The sequence below is a fragment of the Venturia canescens genome, chromosome 10, assembly GCF_019457755.1.
Source record: "Venturia canescens isolate UGA chromosome 10, ASM1945775v1, whole genome shotgun sequence".
Classification (NCBI taxonomy): Eukaryota; Metazoa; Arthropoda; class Insecta; order Hymenoptera; family Ichneumonidae; genus Venturia; species Venturia canescens.
This window is the reverse complement of record NC_057430.1, coordinates 12,296,056-12,308,110: the sequence shown is the minus strand read 5'-3', so window position 1 is coordinate 12,308,110 and position 12,055 is coordinate 12,296,056. Positions and strand designations below refer to the sequence as shown.

General features: G+C 41.9%; 2 protein-coding genes across 2 annotated transcripts; both read right to left on the bottom strand.

Moving 5' to 3' along the window:
• Positions 1-1,876: 1,876 nt before the first annotated feature.
• On the bottom strand, positions 1,877-4,367 carry LOC122416788 (L-lactate dehydrogenase B chain-like). Its single transcript, XM_043429832.1, has 6 exons — positions 4,159-4,367; positions 3,918-4,047; positions 3,732-3,849; positions 2,798-2,971; positions 2,462-2,635; positions 1,877-1,998 (listed from the first exon to the last, which is right to left on the bottom strand). The coding sequence occupies exons 1-6, from the start codon at positions 4,365-4,367 to the stop codon at positions 1,877-1,879; spliced, it is 927 nt and encodes a 308-aa protein (XP_043285767.1).
• Positions 4,368-4,694: 327 nt separating this feature from the next.
• LOC122417173 (L-lactate dehydrogenase-like) lies at positions 4,695-8,993 on the bottom strand. The gene is made up of 5 exons (XM_043430479.1): positions 8,540-8,993; positions 7,097-7,230; positions 6,385-6,850; positions 5,642-5,883; positions 4,695-5,441 (listed from the first exon to the last, which is right to left on the bottom strand). The coding sequence occupies exons 2-5, from the start codon at positions 7,220-7,222 to the stop codon at positions 5,277-5,279; spliced, it is 999 nt and encodes a 332-aa protein (XP_043286414.1). The 5' UTR covers positions 7,223-7,230; positions 8,540-8,993; the 3' UTR covers positions 4,695-5,276.
• Positions 8,994-12,055: the final 3,062 nt, after the last annotated feature.

The following is a 12,055-nucleotide window of genomic DNA, read 5'->3' as shown; positions in this document are numbered from 1 at the left end:
GGCAAACGGGGCCCGAGGGACCGCTACTATCTTTTACCACCTCCATCACCGACCATACCGAATGCGAGTCAGGCATGTGCACTCAGAAGATCGTACCCGCTCCATCGCACTCACCATTTCCTCAAAACTCCCTTAAACTTTGTGTTATCTGAAAATATTCACGTTTCATCAAAGCTTTCGACGTCTCTGCTAAATTTCGTTACGTTTTAAAACTTTTCTCGTATTCCGACATTTCTTTGTGCAACGGTCGAGTGTCTTTCGTCGTAAATATAATCGAGAGCTTCATATTTTCGAGAGCGGATTTCTAAAGGGGTTTATCGAGGACTCCATTGACTGTCTGCGTTCAAGAAAAGTTGTTCAACGTCCCGCACCGCGGTCTGCTCTTTGTTTGATCAAGTGTTGACTCATAGACGAGAGCTGCATCAATTTTCACGCACTTTCCTCTCGAGCGTATGGAAAGAGACTCGATTACGTTTTTGGTATACGAAGCCGAGGCGAGACGAGCAGACACACCTGGGGAAACGCTCGTGAACCGATCGCGCAGAGCGATTATTCGATGAAACCTGTTGCAAGTGCCATCTACCGAAATTTATAAGTATTACTGGATCACCTTGCGACGGCCTAGCCTGAGGCGAATTTACGACCTTACTTATGTGCTGCCCCATCCGGAATCTCGTTTCGTACGTGTAAGAAATACCCACGCGATCGTCAAAGATCGATAAAGCCGAGGAGACGGAGAATCCTTGATTCGTATTCCCGTAATACGGAGACGAGCGTCGCGCATTAATTTTTCGAGTTTCCCAAAAATTTTGCCCAAAAATTGATTTAGCGAGGCGAGATGAACGACGGCGAATATTGCCCCGCGTTTTACCGCGTCGCGGCGTTTCCGGTACCGATTTATCCCAGTTCAGACCCAAAATTGAACTGCTAATTTTTCTTCCCTCACTTTTACGTTCTCGGGTTCATGGCTTCGAGGCTCTCCGCTTTTATGACGCGTTGTAAACAGCCTGCGAAAATAAACGCCGAGAATCGATTCGCTGAAATATCTGCGGGCCGGTCGCCAGGCTCCTTGTCGCTTCAAGGATAACGATTAACCCGCATATCCTTCGAGAAATAATTGTTTACTGAATGCGAGAGCTCTGCATTCTGAGAATACCTCGGATCCATGTTTGTTTACTTTGAAAGTGATTCATCACTAATCCAATCAATTAGCCGTTAAAATTTGACGATTACAAGCTTTTTTATTCCGTGCGTAATCCGGTTTTTTCAATCCAGCAATTTTCATCGCATCGATTAACAACACTATAACCAATCAGACCTTGATTCCTTTTTGTATATCGTAAACTATATCAGCTGAGGCTTGAAACAACTTTTTCTCGTATTCGGTCATTCGCATTCGTATCACTTGCTCCACCCCGTTTTCCCCGATGATGCAGGGCAAGGACAGGAACATTTCGTGGCAAATATCGTGATGGCCCTGTGCACGATTCGTTATTTGCTGGTTTTTATTTCTCATTTATTCCGTCTAGGGAGTAAAAAATCCCTTCGAAATTACCTGCACCAACGTAGAGACCGATTTTACTCGCTGACTGTTGCAAAGTAAGTCTCTCGTTATGTCAGCTACGGACAAACCAATCGCAGTGTTCGAATAGCCCTTTAAGCAGCGGACAGTCGGTCCTCTACAAAGAACGTACAAAAAGTTTGAATTCGTTGCAACCCCGGAGGAAAATCTTTCGAGATGAAGTGGCAGAATTTTTCAACGAGGAATCAGCTCATGAAGAAGCCTTCTGAAAAGTTCTATTGCAATGGATTCCTCGTGGAAATATTGGTAATTATGAAAAGCCTGACGGCGAGGCTTCTTTTGATCGAATGATATTCACGCTCTGATAACGTCCTTGGCGATTTCGTTCCATCCCTCCTCGTCGCTTTCCAATCCAATGTTCGGCAATACATCGCGGAGGAGTACACCCGAGATGCTGAAGCTGGACCACAGCGGGACTAGGAAAAATGGGCTTAGAAATTTGTGAGATCGGCATCTCAAACGTCGACGACTCGTTTTTTCTCACTCTCTTTATATTTTTATATTATTTACGTCGTTAAATTAGAGAACGGACCAATCGAGAGTGGAGATCGTTTTTTTCAGGGAAATTTATGCAGGGACTTTTGAATGAAATAACTCAAATTTGGGGAATCGTTGAAAAGCTCGGAATCAAAAGAGTGTTTTTTCGATTTGATATTCCATCGGAATCCAATGCGAAAAATGGGGATCGATAAAAGTGCAGACAAGCCTTTTTTTTAAGGTCGAAATTCGTCGATACTCCAGCTTTTGTGCATGTTTAAATAAAAAAGGAAGAAATTTGAGAACCGGTTTTCGAAAACTATCGTTCCAGAGTCTCTTTTTTTTCTTAACCTAACAATTAGCGATACTGCGAACGGTAATTTGACGAGAGTAGTGACTCACCCTGACTGTCACCGTGCTCTCCGATAATGTATCCATGAACCGAGCTCGGAGCAACGCCGATTCGGTCCCCGATCATGTAACGTAATCTCGCGGTGTCCAAGTGACAACCACTGCCAATTATACGATGGACCGGAAGTTTGCTGATTTGCCACGTAAGCCAGGACATCACGTCGACTGTGGTCGTCGCAAAGGAAAAAAGTCAAGAAAATCGGTTTGAACTTCGGTCAAGGACACTTTGCAAAGTGCGCAGAATTTTGTTTTCTTTCCACTGGAGACGAAGAAGCTCACAGATTAATTTCTCTATATTTTTTTCAATTCGTACGAAATTTCACGAACCTGGATTCGTGGCAATGACGAATACAGCATTCGGACTGTACTTCACTAACGGAGGGATGATATTCTTGAAAATATCGGTGTTACGCTGCACCAGATCCAACCTCGTTTCACCCTTTTTCTGACGTGCCCCCGCAGCGACGACGACGACTTTCGAGTTACTGGTAACGCAGAAATCTAGGGAAAAAATGCCGAGAGAAATTTATTAAAATTGTCCATCTGCTGCCAAGAAAAATTCCTCGTAAAATTTCTTTTCAATTTTCGATCAAAAGTGCATTGATTTTTTGATCGTCGCATTCAACGATATTTTGAATTCTGACGAATTTGCTTAAGGAAGTTGAGGCTGTACAGTCATTTTTTTTACCCAAAAGTGATGACCTGTACCTTTCAAAAGTTAGGCCAGTTTACAGTTTGGCAATGTTGCATACACTTTAAAGAAAAGTTGGGGAAAAAAAGACGAAAAACTGGTGAAAGCTCAGTCGAAAACACGAACAGTGACGATCCTAGCCTCAAAAAACTGCACGGAAAACAGATTATTATTAATATAATCTCAGCAAATCTCCTAATAAATCTGAAAAAAATTGACATTATTCGGCAAGCCTTGCTCATGTTGCCCAAAAAATTTCATATTTTTAGCATCATTTTTAATGGAGATATCACTGAATGTGTCTTGACTTCCATAAGATTACATGTTATTTGGCCCAAATTGTTATTGATTTTTCTCAGCAACGACGCTCCTAAACTGTCTGAAAATTTAACTGATTTTTTTTTACACTTCACTTTATAAGATGCAATCGGTTTAAAAGCGGTGACATCATTTTCATTCTAATGCCTCAACTTCCTTAATGTTCGACGAAGTTTGAGCATGAAAACTGTGCAAAGATGAAACGTGAGGAAATCAGCATTCGATGATATTTGAACTGTCAAACTGTCTTACCAGTGTCGTACTCCACGTGTGGATCATCCAAGAAGGTTCGCCCGTGAGAATAATCCATTCCCTCGCCTTCGAGTTTTTTGGGAAACGCGTCGACAATCGCCACGTGACTGCTAATTTTCTAAGCGTTTTATCACATTTAAAAAAGCGGGATTACAAAACTTGGCGGGGGCAGCTTTTTTTCGTTACCTGGAAGAGAATGGCGTTGGCACAAGCAACTCCTACCATACCGGCGCCAACAATCGTAACTTTGTTCATAGCATCTCTCGTGGGTTCGGTTACTTTGCACAAAAGATCTTGTCGCAAGCAGGGCGGTCGTCTGATAAGGGGATACGAAAATATTTTGAGTGTAGCTTTACCGACGATCGGTCATGAAAACGTTCTTCGATGGGGTTTGAACTTTTGGCAGTTCTCCGGCCAGTCTGCTTACTCGAAACTGACCGCTCTTTGTATGTTTTTTTCTTGAAAACTTTTTTTCCTGAATTTGGAGGAGCTCCGACTTCGATCAACAAATATTTTGCTCAGTATCGTCGGCGGTAAACTGTACGGACGATCGATCATCGAATAATTTTGAGCCACTGACAGAAGTCTCTTTCCTGACGAGGCCAAACGCGACGACAGCTTGTAAAATCTGCACATTTTTTCACTTCTTCGAGACACCGAGACGAGAATTTTAATTCTCGATCTTCGGGGCTGAGATTTTGACAAATCTCAAAACGCTATCACATTCCCATCGATGAAGCTTTTTCTTCTTCACTTTTCTCATCGATGTACTTTTGCCCACTTTTGTAGTTCCGAGTTACCGATGACATTTGCAATTTTTAGGCTCGAAGCGTTGTTTGACAAACGATTCCATGGCCTCTGCGAATCCGAACTCCTCAAATAATTCGAATACTCCAAAAATTCAAACTCAATAAATACATTTTGCATAATCAGGAAAATAGGATTAAAAAACTCTTTTATGAATGTATTTCACTCATTTTTTCACTATATTTCGTGAACGTTGATAAATATGGACACTTTCGTTATCTACATCACATTTATTCCAGACTCTGTTAATATTGTAACGGTAAAAATCTTTTTTTCATCGCTGGACTATTTCATTGTAAAAAAAAAGGCAAATAGGATTAAGTAGTATCAAAAATTAAAATATTTTCATAAGTTATCCTGCTTATTTGTATCACCAGAGAGCACAAGAAATGAACGACGAAATAATCGTCATTTTTTACAAATACACGATTCTTCACACACACACACACACACACACTTGAAAGAAATGACCAGCCACGAATATTGTCAGCAAGAACACACTCACTAAAAGGAACTACGACAATTAAATATTATTGTAAATATTAAGCAAGGAAGAAAAATGCGTAAGAATAACTGAGATGAGACTTGACACCCCAAACACAAGCGGAATCATTTAGTTCCCTCGTAAACGTTAATACTTTTGTGCTAACAGTGAAAAAGATTTGGGCGGTTGCGAAATACACGGTATTACATGATAAGAAAATAACGGAAGATTGAGTAAGAGAGGAACGATGATTTTTAAAATTTGAGACCCTTCTGAACCTCCGCCATCGTCGATGCCGATTTTTTGAGCAATGCACGCTCTTGCTCCGTCAGTTTTTGCTTTACGACGAAAGCCACGCCGTGCTCTCCCAGGGTGCAAGGGACGGAGAGGAAAACTTCGTCGTTTATCTCGTGGAGACCCTGGAAAAAACGGCATTTTTATTTGAATCGTTTTATTGAGAAATGGAGTGACGAAAAGATTTTTGTGTCAAAAACCGAGAAAGTTTTGTCAGGAATGAGTTTTCGGGAATTTCACAAAATCCTTATCAAGTCAATTTATTTCTAATTTTCATTTAACAAGGTTATTAAGGTAGAAAGCTGAAAAAATCGATTAAACTCACCGAAACCATGGTCGAGACGGCGTGCACTTGGTTCGAATTTCGAAGAATTGCTGACGCAAGATTCGAAATGCTCAAGCCAATTGCCCACGATGTATATCCCTTGAGTTTTATGACCTGGTAGGCGCTCTGGACAACTTGCTTGTGCAGATCCCCCCAGTTTTCTGGGTCGTTCTCAGTACCAACGGTCTCATCCAAATCTCGCAATCGTACACCGGCGACGTTCACTCCGGACCACACTGGAACTGATTTAGCAAACGAAATACTTTGATCAAAATTTATGAGACGGACGCTGGCGCGGGAGCAGCGCAGGCCATTTTTAGCCTTCCCTTTTACGTTTTATTTTCACTGTTAATTGAGCTTACGAACTGATCATGGAACAAACATCAATCGGAGTAAATAAAAGAATTGAAAAATCGTTCAGGAATTCTTTGGATTTTGAAGTTTCAATAAAATCTGAAGAATTCCTAAAACACTTCATAAAATTCCGTAAGTAATTCATTTGCTCCATAACGACGATGCAAAAAACGACAAAAAATGTTCTGTCAATGATTATTAAAATAATATTAATTGCCATCAAAATGTTTTCAATAATTGTTTTTTTTCTTATAATTGTTTTGAAAATTTTCCGCACTATTTGTTTTCATTTTATAAAACTGATGAAACCAAGAAATTCGTATTTGGTCATTTTCTATTTCAATGGCCCAACGGACAAGTCGATGCGATAAAAAGGATTGAAAAATTACCGCTCGTGTCGCCATGTTCGCCGATGATCCAGCCATGGCAGGAGGTTGGAGCCACGTTGAGTTTTTGTGAGAGTAAAAATCGGAAGCGTGCCGAATCGAGATTGGTTCCGCTTCCGATTACGCGATTTTTCGGCAGCCCGGACAATTTCCACGCAACGTAAGTCAATATATCGACCGGGTTCGAAACGATCAGAAGGATCGTGTTGGGACTGTATTTTACGAGTTGGGGAATGATTCCCTTGAAAATATCGGTGTTTCTCTGCACGAGATCCAGTCGGGTCTCGCCCTCCCGTTGCCTAGCACCAGCTGTCACGACGCAAATGCTCGAATTCGCACTCGCTGCGTAATCGGTGCTCGCGTTGATACGAGCGTTTTTCAAAAATGCACTTCCGTGCTGCAAATCCATCATCTCACCCTTGAGCTTCTCCTCCATCACGTCGATAAGAACGACGTCGCTTGAGACACTCTAAAATCATTGCAAATCGAATTAATCTTCGAACGATCGAAATATCAGCGCTCCGCGAATAATAATCATTTTTTCTTCGTGTACTTATGGACTTTTGGAATAAAAACTTTTTAAACTGTAATCATTCTCGATTTCTATCAGTCTTAAGTAACATTTTATTTGCAATGCCATTAAAAAAATGTTCAACTCTTCCAAAAATAAATACACAAAATTCGTTGATCATTTTGACAGTTCAGCAAGATTTACCTTCGTCAATATACTGAAAGCACAAGCCATCCCGACTTGGCCAACACCAACGACCGTAATTTTGTTTTTCCCTGTCGACTGGGGCTCCGAAATGACGCTCAAAAGTTTTTCCTTCAACGAGGTCATTTTGATTTCTGCAAAAAACGAACAAACAAGGGATGAGATGGAATGAAAGGTCACCTCGAAGCTCGGCGAGGGTCACCTTGGCTTTAGGTTAAGGTCACGGGGGTCGTGTGCTGCTGTGGGGTGGAGTCGCACGTGCGCGAGTCAACTTTATTTCAGGAAAAAACAGATAACCGATAAAGCTTTGAGTTTTTTCAAATATTTCTTCAACTCAAATTACTGACAAATATTCGATTTTCTTTCTATCAAATTTCAGTCATTTAAAGCATCGATAATATTTTGAAGCTTTTATAACATTTTTATCATCCAAGTTACTGATAAAGTTTCACTAAAAATTTCTGTGGCTTGAATCACCGATAAAATTTTGTATTTCAAATTTTTTTTTAAGTCACGAGACGAACGAATTTATAATGAACACGACGCTGAAATTAGTGGCGATTATTTGATGAGATTCGTCAATAAAATGAGTGGAAATTATTCGAGTTCGTGGAAAAATGGAGCACGAATTTTAGTGATTCCGAGAATAAAATACTTTCGAAATAATTTATTATTTGGAGTTTAACAACCCCGCGGGAGAATGTTGAATGAAGCGGCAGTCGTACACGCGGAGAAACAGAGCGACTGGCAGCAGTTCTTTTCTTAGCTTCAAACCGGTCCGAAAATAAAATGAATGATACAAACGTAAGAGTATAAAAGAAGAAAATAAAAGTAAACCACGAAATCGTGTACCGGCGAAGAGAGAACAGAGTTTGGCCTTGGATATTCGAGTGCTTATCGGTCATACATCCGCGCTCTGTATTGCTCTCACAATAATTCTAGCGGGACATTGTACTCCGTGTTTGCGTTGATTGATCAATCAGCTAAAAGTCTCACAAACTTGATGATAACTCAAATTTAAACTGATGTTTTCCGCTCGAGGGAGAAAAAAAAAATGTAAAAAACTCAATTTATAAAGCGCGGTCGAAAGCAGAATAACAATTTTCTATTTTCTCGAAATTCGAAACATTTTTCACTGCACCCTCGGAAACGTCAAAATTCATCAACTTGTTTGAAATTTCATCAAATTCTGATCGAAATAAAGTTTCTCGGGGCACGAAACCTAATTGTTGCTCCGCGTGAAATAATTATCAATGAAAAATCAATTTTTGCCCAATTTTTCCTAATTCGAATGAGCCCTTGAGTCACAAATTTGACATGAATTATCAGTTTCATCATTGGATGATGCAAACTTACGATCAAAATTGACAACTCACAGTTTTCTCAATAACTATAAAAAATTCGAGATGCCCCGAATACAAATGGAGAAAATCGTTTCCTTACCTTCTGTTGAATTGCCTTGACAATGAGACGACGAAAAGATCCCAGAAATGCGTAGCTCACCGAAAATATTTTGAGTCGCACGAGAGCAGGTCTGATACTTGAGGCGTTACCGGCTTGTCTGACAGCTCAGCGGTGTGTGTTTCGGAAGGTGACCTTATCCCCTTCTTTTATAGGAAGCATGCGCGAGCGACGTTGCGCCTCGGGAATCTTATCCCGCAGTCGGTAAATTCGAAATATGGGAAATAAATCGGGGGAATGAAGTGTCCGAAAATCCTGGCAATTTCGACAATTTTATTGCCGGATTACTCGAGATTGTTGCCCGAATTTAATTGTCGCAGTTTTTGTACTCGGATTTGATGAGAGTGTGCCAAGTGGCACGTACTGTTGCTACTTTTCGTGGAATGTGAAGTCATTTTGCGCAAGCGCTTATACAAGTTCGAGCGGCAGCAGCAACTCGTTAGTTTGCACACGTGCTCAACGGTTTTTGTGCCTCGATCAATATTTCGCTATAGAAATTATCTCGGATAGTCGACTTCGTCATGTGCGTCGTCAATGCTTTCGAGAAGTTCGAATTCTCTCAACGAATTTTGAGTTCTCGGAACTCTTCCAGTGCGCCAATATCCCGAGGAGTTTCTCTGGCCTGCGAATATTTTGGAGAGCAAATCGGGAGAACATCGCGGGTGAGATAAACATCCGGGATTTCGTTGTCAAAAGGATTTAAATCGGGTTATCGCGAGGAGGAGATTCGCAGTAGAAAAATAATGGCGAAGTTGCATCACGCGTTTACACGAGATGCAACAAGTGTGGGAGCGACTTCTGTGGATCGCGGACGAGTCTCGTGCAATTGGTGAATCACGTTGCGCGCGCGCGTTGTGCGAGTCATCGAGCGTTTACGAGGAGGTGAAATTTTGTGAATTAGATAGGAATCGAAAGTTGATAAGATTTCGAGGGAACTGCTGACTGAATAAATGCCTTCGGAATTTCTATTGGAAATCGCGTCATCCGGAGAGCGGATGACGCGAGGCTGCACGAAAAGCAATCATTTCTTGCGCGATTTATCGACGAGTTAGTGTCGGAAATACTTTTCAGTGCGCATCCCGGGCAGCTTACACTTTGAAACATTTTTATGACAGATGCGCGATATTTCGGTGTGCACTGGCGGAGCCAGAGTGCAACGTTCCGTCTCACAAAGTCGTCACGTTCGTGCGGCTACGTGGCTGTCGTCACTGAGGCCGAGTTTTCTCTCCTTTTCTTACTCCTCGCGACAGGAAGCTCTCGGTGAAACGAGAGAAAAGGGGACGGGCCGAGCGCCGGAGATCGTGACGTCCCGTGATCAAAGTCATGTCGAGACGAATATAAACTTTTTGAGGTTGGCTCGGAGATTTCCAGAGGTCGAAGATGCAGGGAAATAAGTTCGTTTGAAAAAATGGTCCAATCGCTCCCAAATCCGGGGAAATTGCTCGATAATTTCTCGACATAAAAGTCGCTGGACCGAGAGCGGACGGTTAAAAATAAATTGTGGTGGCATTTTTTCCGGTCCGAAGTCACTCAGGAAAGAGCTTAAAATAAAATATTAATTTAATCCTTGGTGTGCACATTTTTGACATCGAATATCTCGGTAACTATGCGCTTCTCGGAATAAAAGGTTTAGTCACTTTTTGCAGTAAATTGATCCAACTTTAAGGCTGCCAAGTCGGATTTCCCAAAAAATTTTTTTTCATTGTTCAAAAACGTGCTCAAAGTTGATAGTGCGCGTAAAAAGCACTTTTTCGGTTGAATCTCTCGTAAAAAATTAAATTTTGGGTTTTGGAAAAAATCCTTACAGAGTTTTACAGACATCCGTAAATGCTATTAATGTGAGAAAAATATTTTGGGGTCAGCCTGACCCCAGATGCACGCCAAGGGTTAAAAAACCGCAATAAAAAACGTCGTCAATTTGCGATGTTTCAGCCCAGAGAAACCGCATCGAGTTTGAAATATTGATTTTAGAAAAAATCCTCCCGCGATGGTGAGGATAAAAAAGAAAATGTGTAGCAAATTGAGGATGAAAGAGCGTGCGGATCAAGTCCTCTCACGACGCGAAGCACCGGCGCTATCGTTGTGGGTAAACGGGAGGGTAATCATCCCCGTGTGTAAAAACGATGTTAAACTATGCAAAAGTGTGTGTAGATCGTGTTACGTTCGTCTCACCGTCACGTCTCAATTTCCATAACGAATATTTACAGCCTTTTCTCTCTTGTACACCGCGCGCTCCCACTTTTCCCCAGGAGTTCGCGAATCCGGTGCGTACTACGGTCATAAATGGAGATGAAATTGCCAAAGGCGAGACACGCTTCGCCCGAGCCGCGTGTGGAGCGAAAAAGTACTGCGGGAAAGCCGCCAAATGATAATGCGTCCGAGTAGATCAAAAGTCTGACTTAAAAAAGGGCGTAAATGAGATTATTCGACGCGTAACTTGGCATCGGCCGCGCTCTTTTCTCGCCGGCTCTCAACCCTTGTAGATATTTATGACGTACGTCCATAAATGCATGTATTCCCTTCGGTGTGTGTATTTATAAGCATAACTCTCGAGGATCGCTGTATAATAGAGCAATTTTGCAAATTGTCTCGCTAGCCAATTATTTCCATGCCTTCCTATGCTCGGGTATCAGTAACGAGACCTCGATATGCCAATTATCCAAGGGCAGACGTATAACTCGTTGCCTTTTCATGTCAGACGTGTCTGTGTCTCGAGGGATCAATTTTTTTTGTGTTTTTTGTCTTTTTTCTTTGTTTTGTTGTTGCTTTTTTTTTTTTTTTCAATTTTCACTTTTTTCCTCCGGCTCCGAGATGGCATCGAAGTGCATCATTCGTGTACCTTTGGAGGAGAGTCGGAAAGCTTGGGAACTTGTCCGGAAGATGTCTCGAGCTTTTGTAACTGGAAAAAGAAACTGGAGGCTGTTGGTCAGGGAGGGACTCTCATCGCGGTCGGCAACGAGGGAAACTCTCGAAATCCTGCGCTCCAGTGACATCGAGCTAATATCAACGTGGATGTACTCGCAACTGGATCAAGTTCAGGCTCCAGAAGCGCGAGCAAATAATACGCCTCGTAACTCATCTCCTTCGGTCTCTTACTTTTGCTCTATGGATCTTGGAGATCGCTGCAGCCTCGGGCATGCACAAATACACGAAGGAAGGGTCTCGGCTTTTCTAGCTCTCTGCCCTGTCCGGTGGCTCGCGATAATACACCGATTGCCAAGAGCACAATAACGAGAGAGTGTGGGCAGAAAATAAAATGAGGACTGAGAGAAACGAGACTAAACGCTGGCTCTAATGCTGATGATGAGAAGATGCAATCATCTCGGACAATTTATGCATTTTCCAACACACGTTTATTCGCTGTTCATAAAACTGTCAATTACTGGGAAAAATGAAGGGGAATTAAGCTGTTGCTTCATCACCGTTATCCAGGAGGGGGGCGAGGACTCTTATTCGCTCCTGAAGCCGCGCTGATATTCGACGGGGAAGCGCAACTGT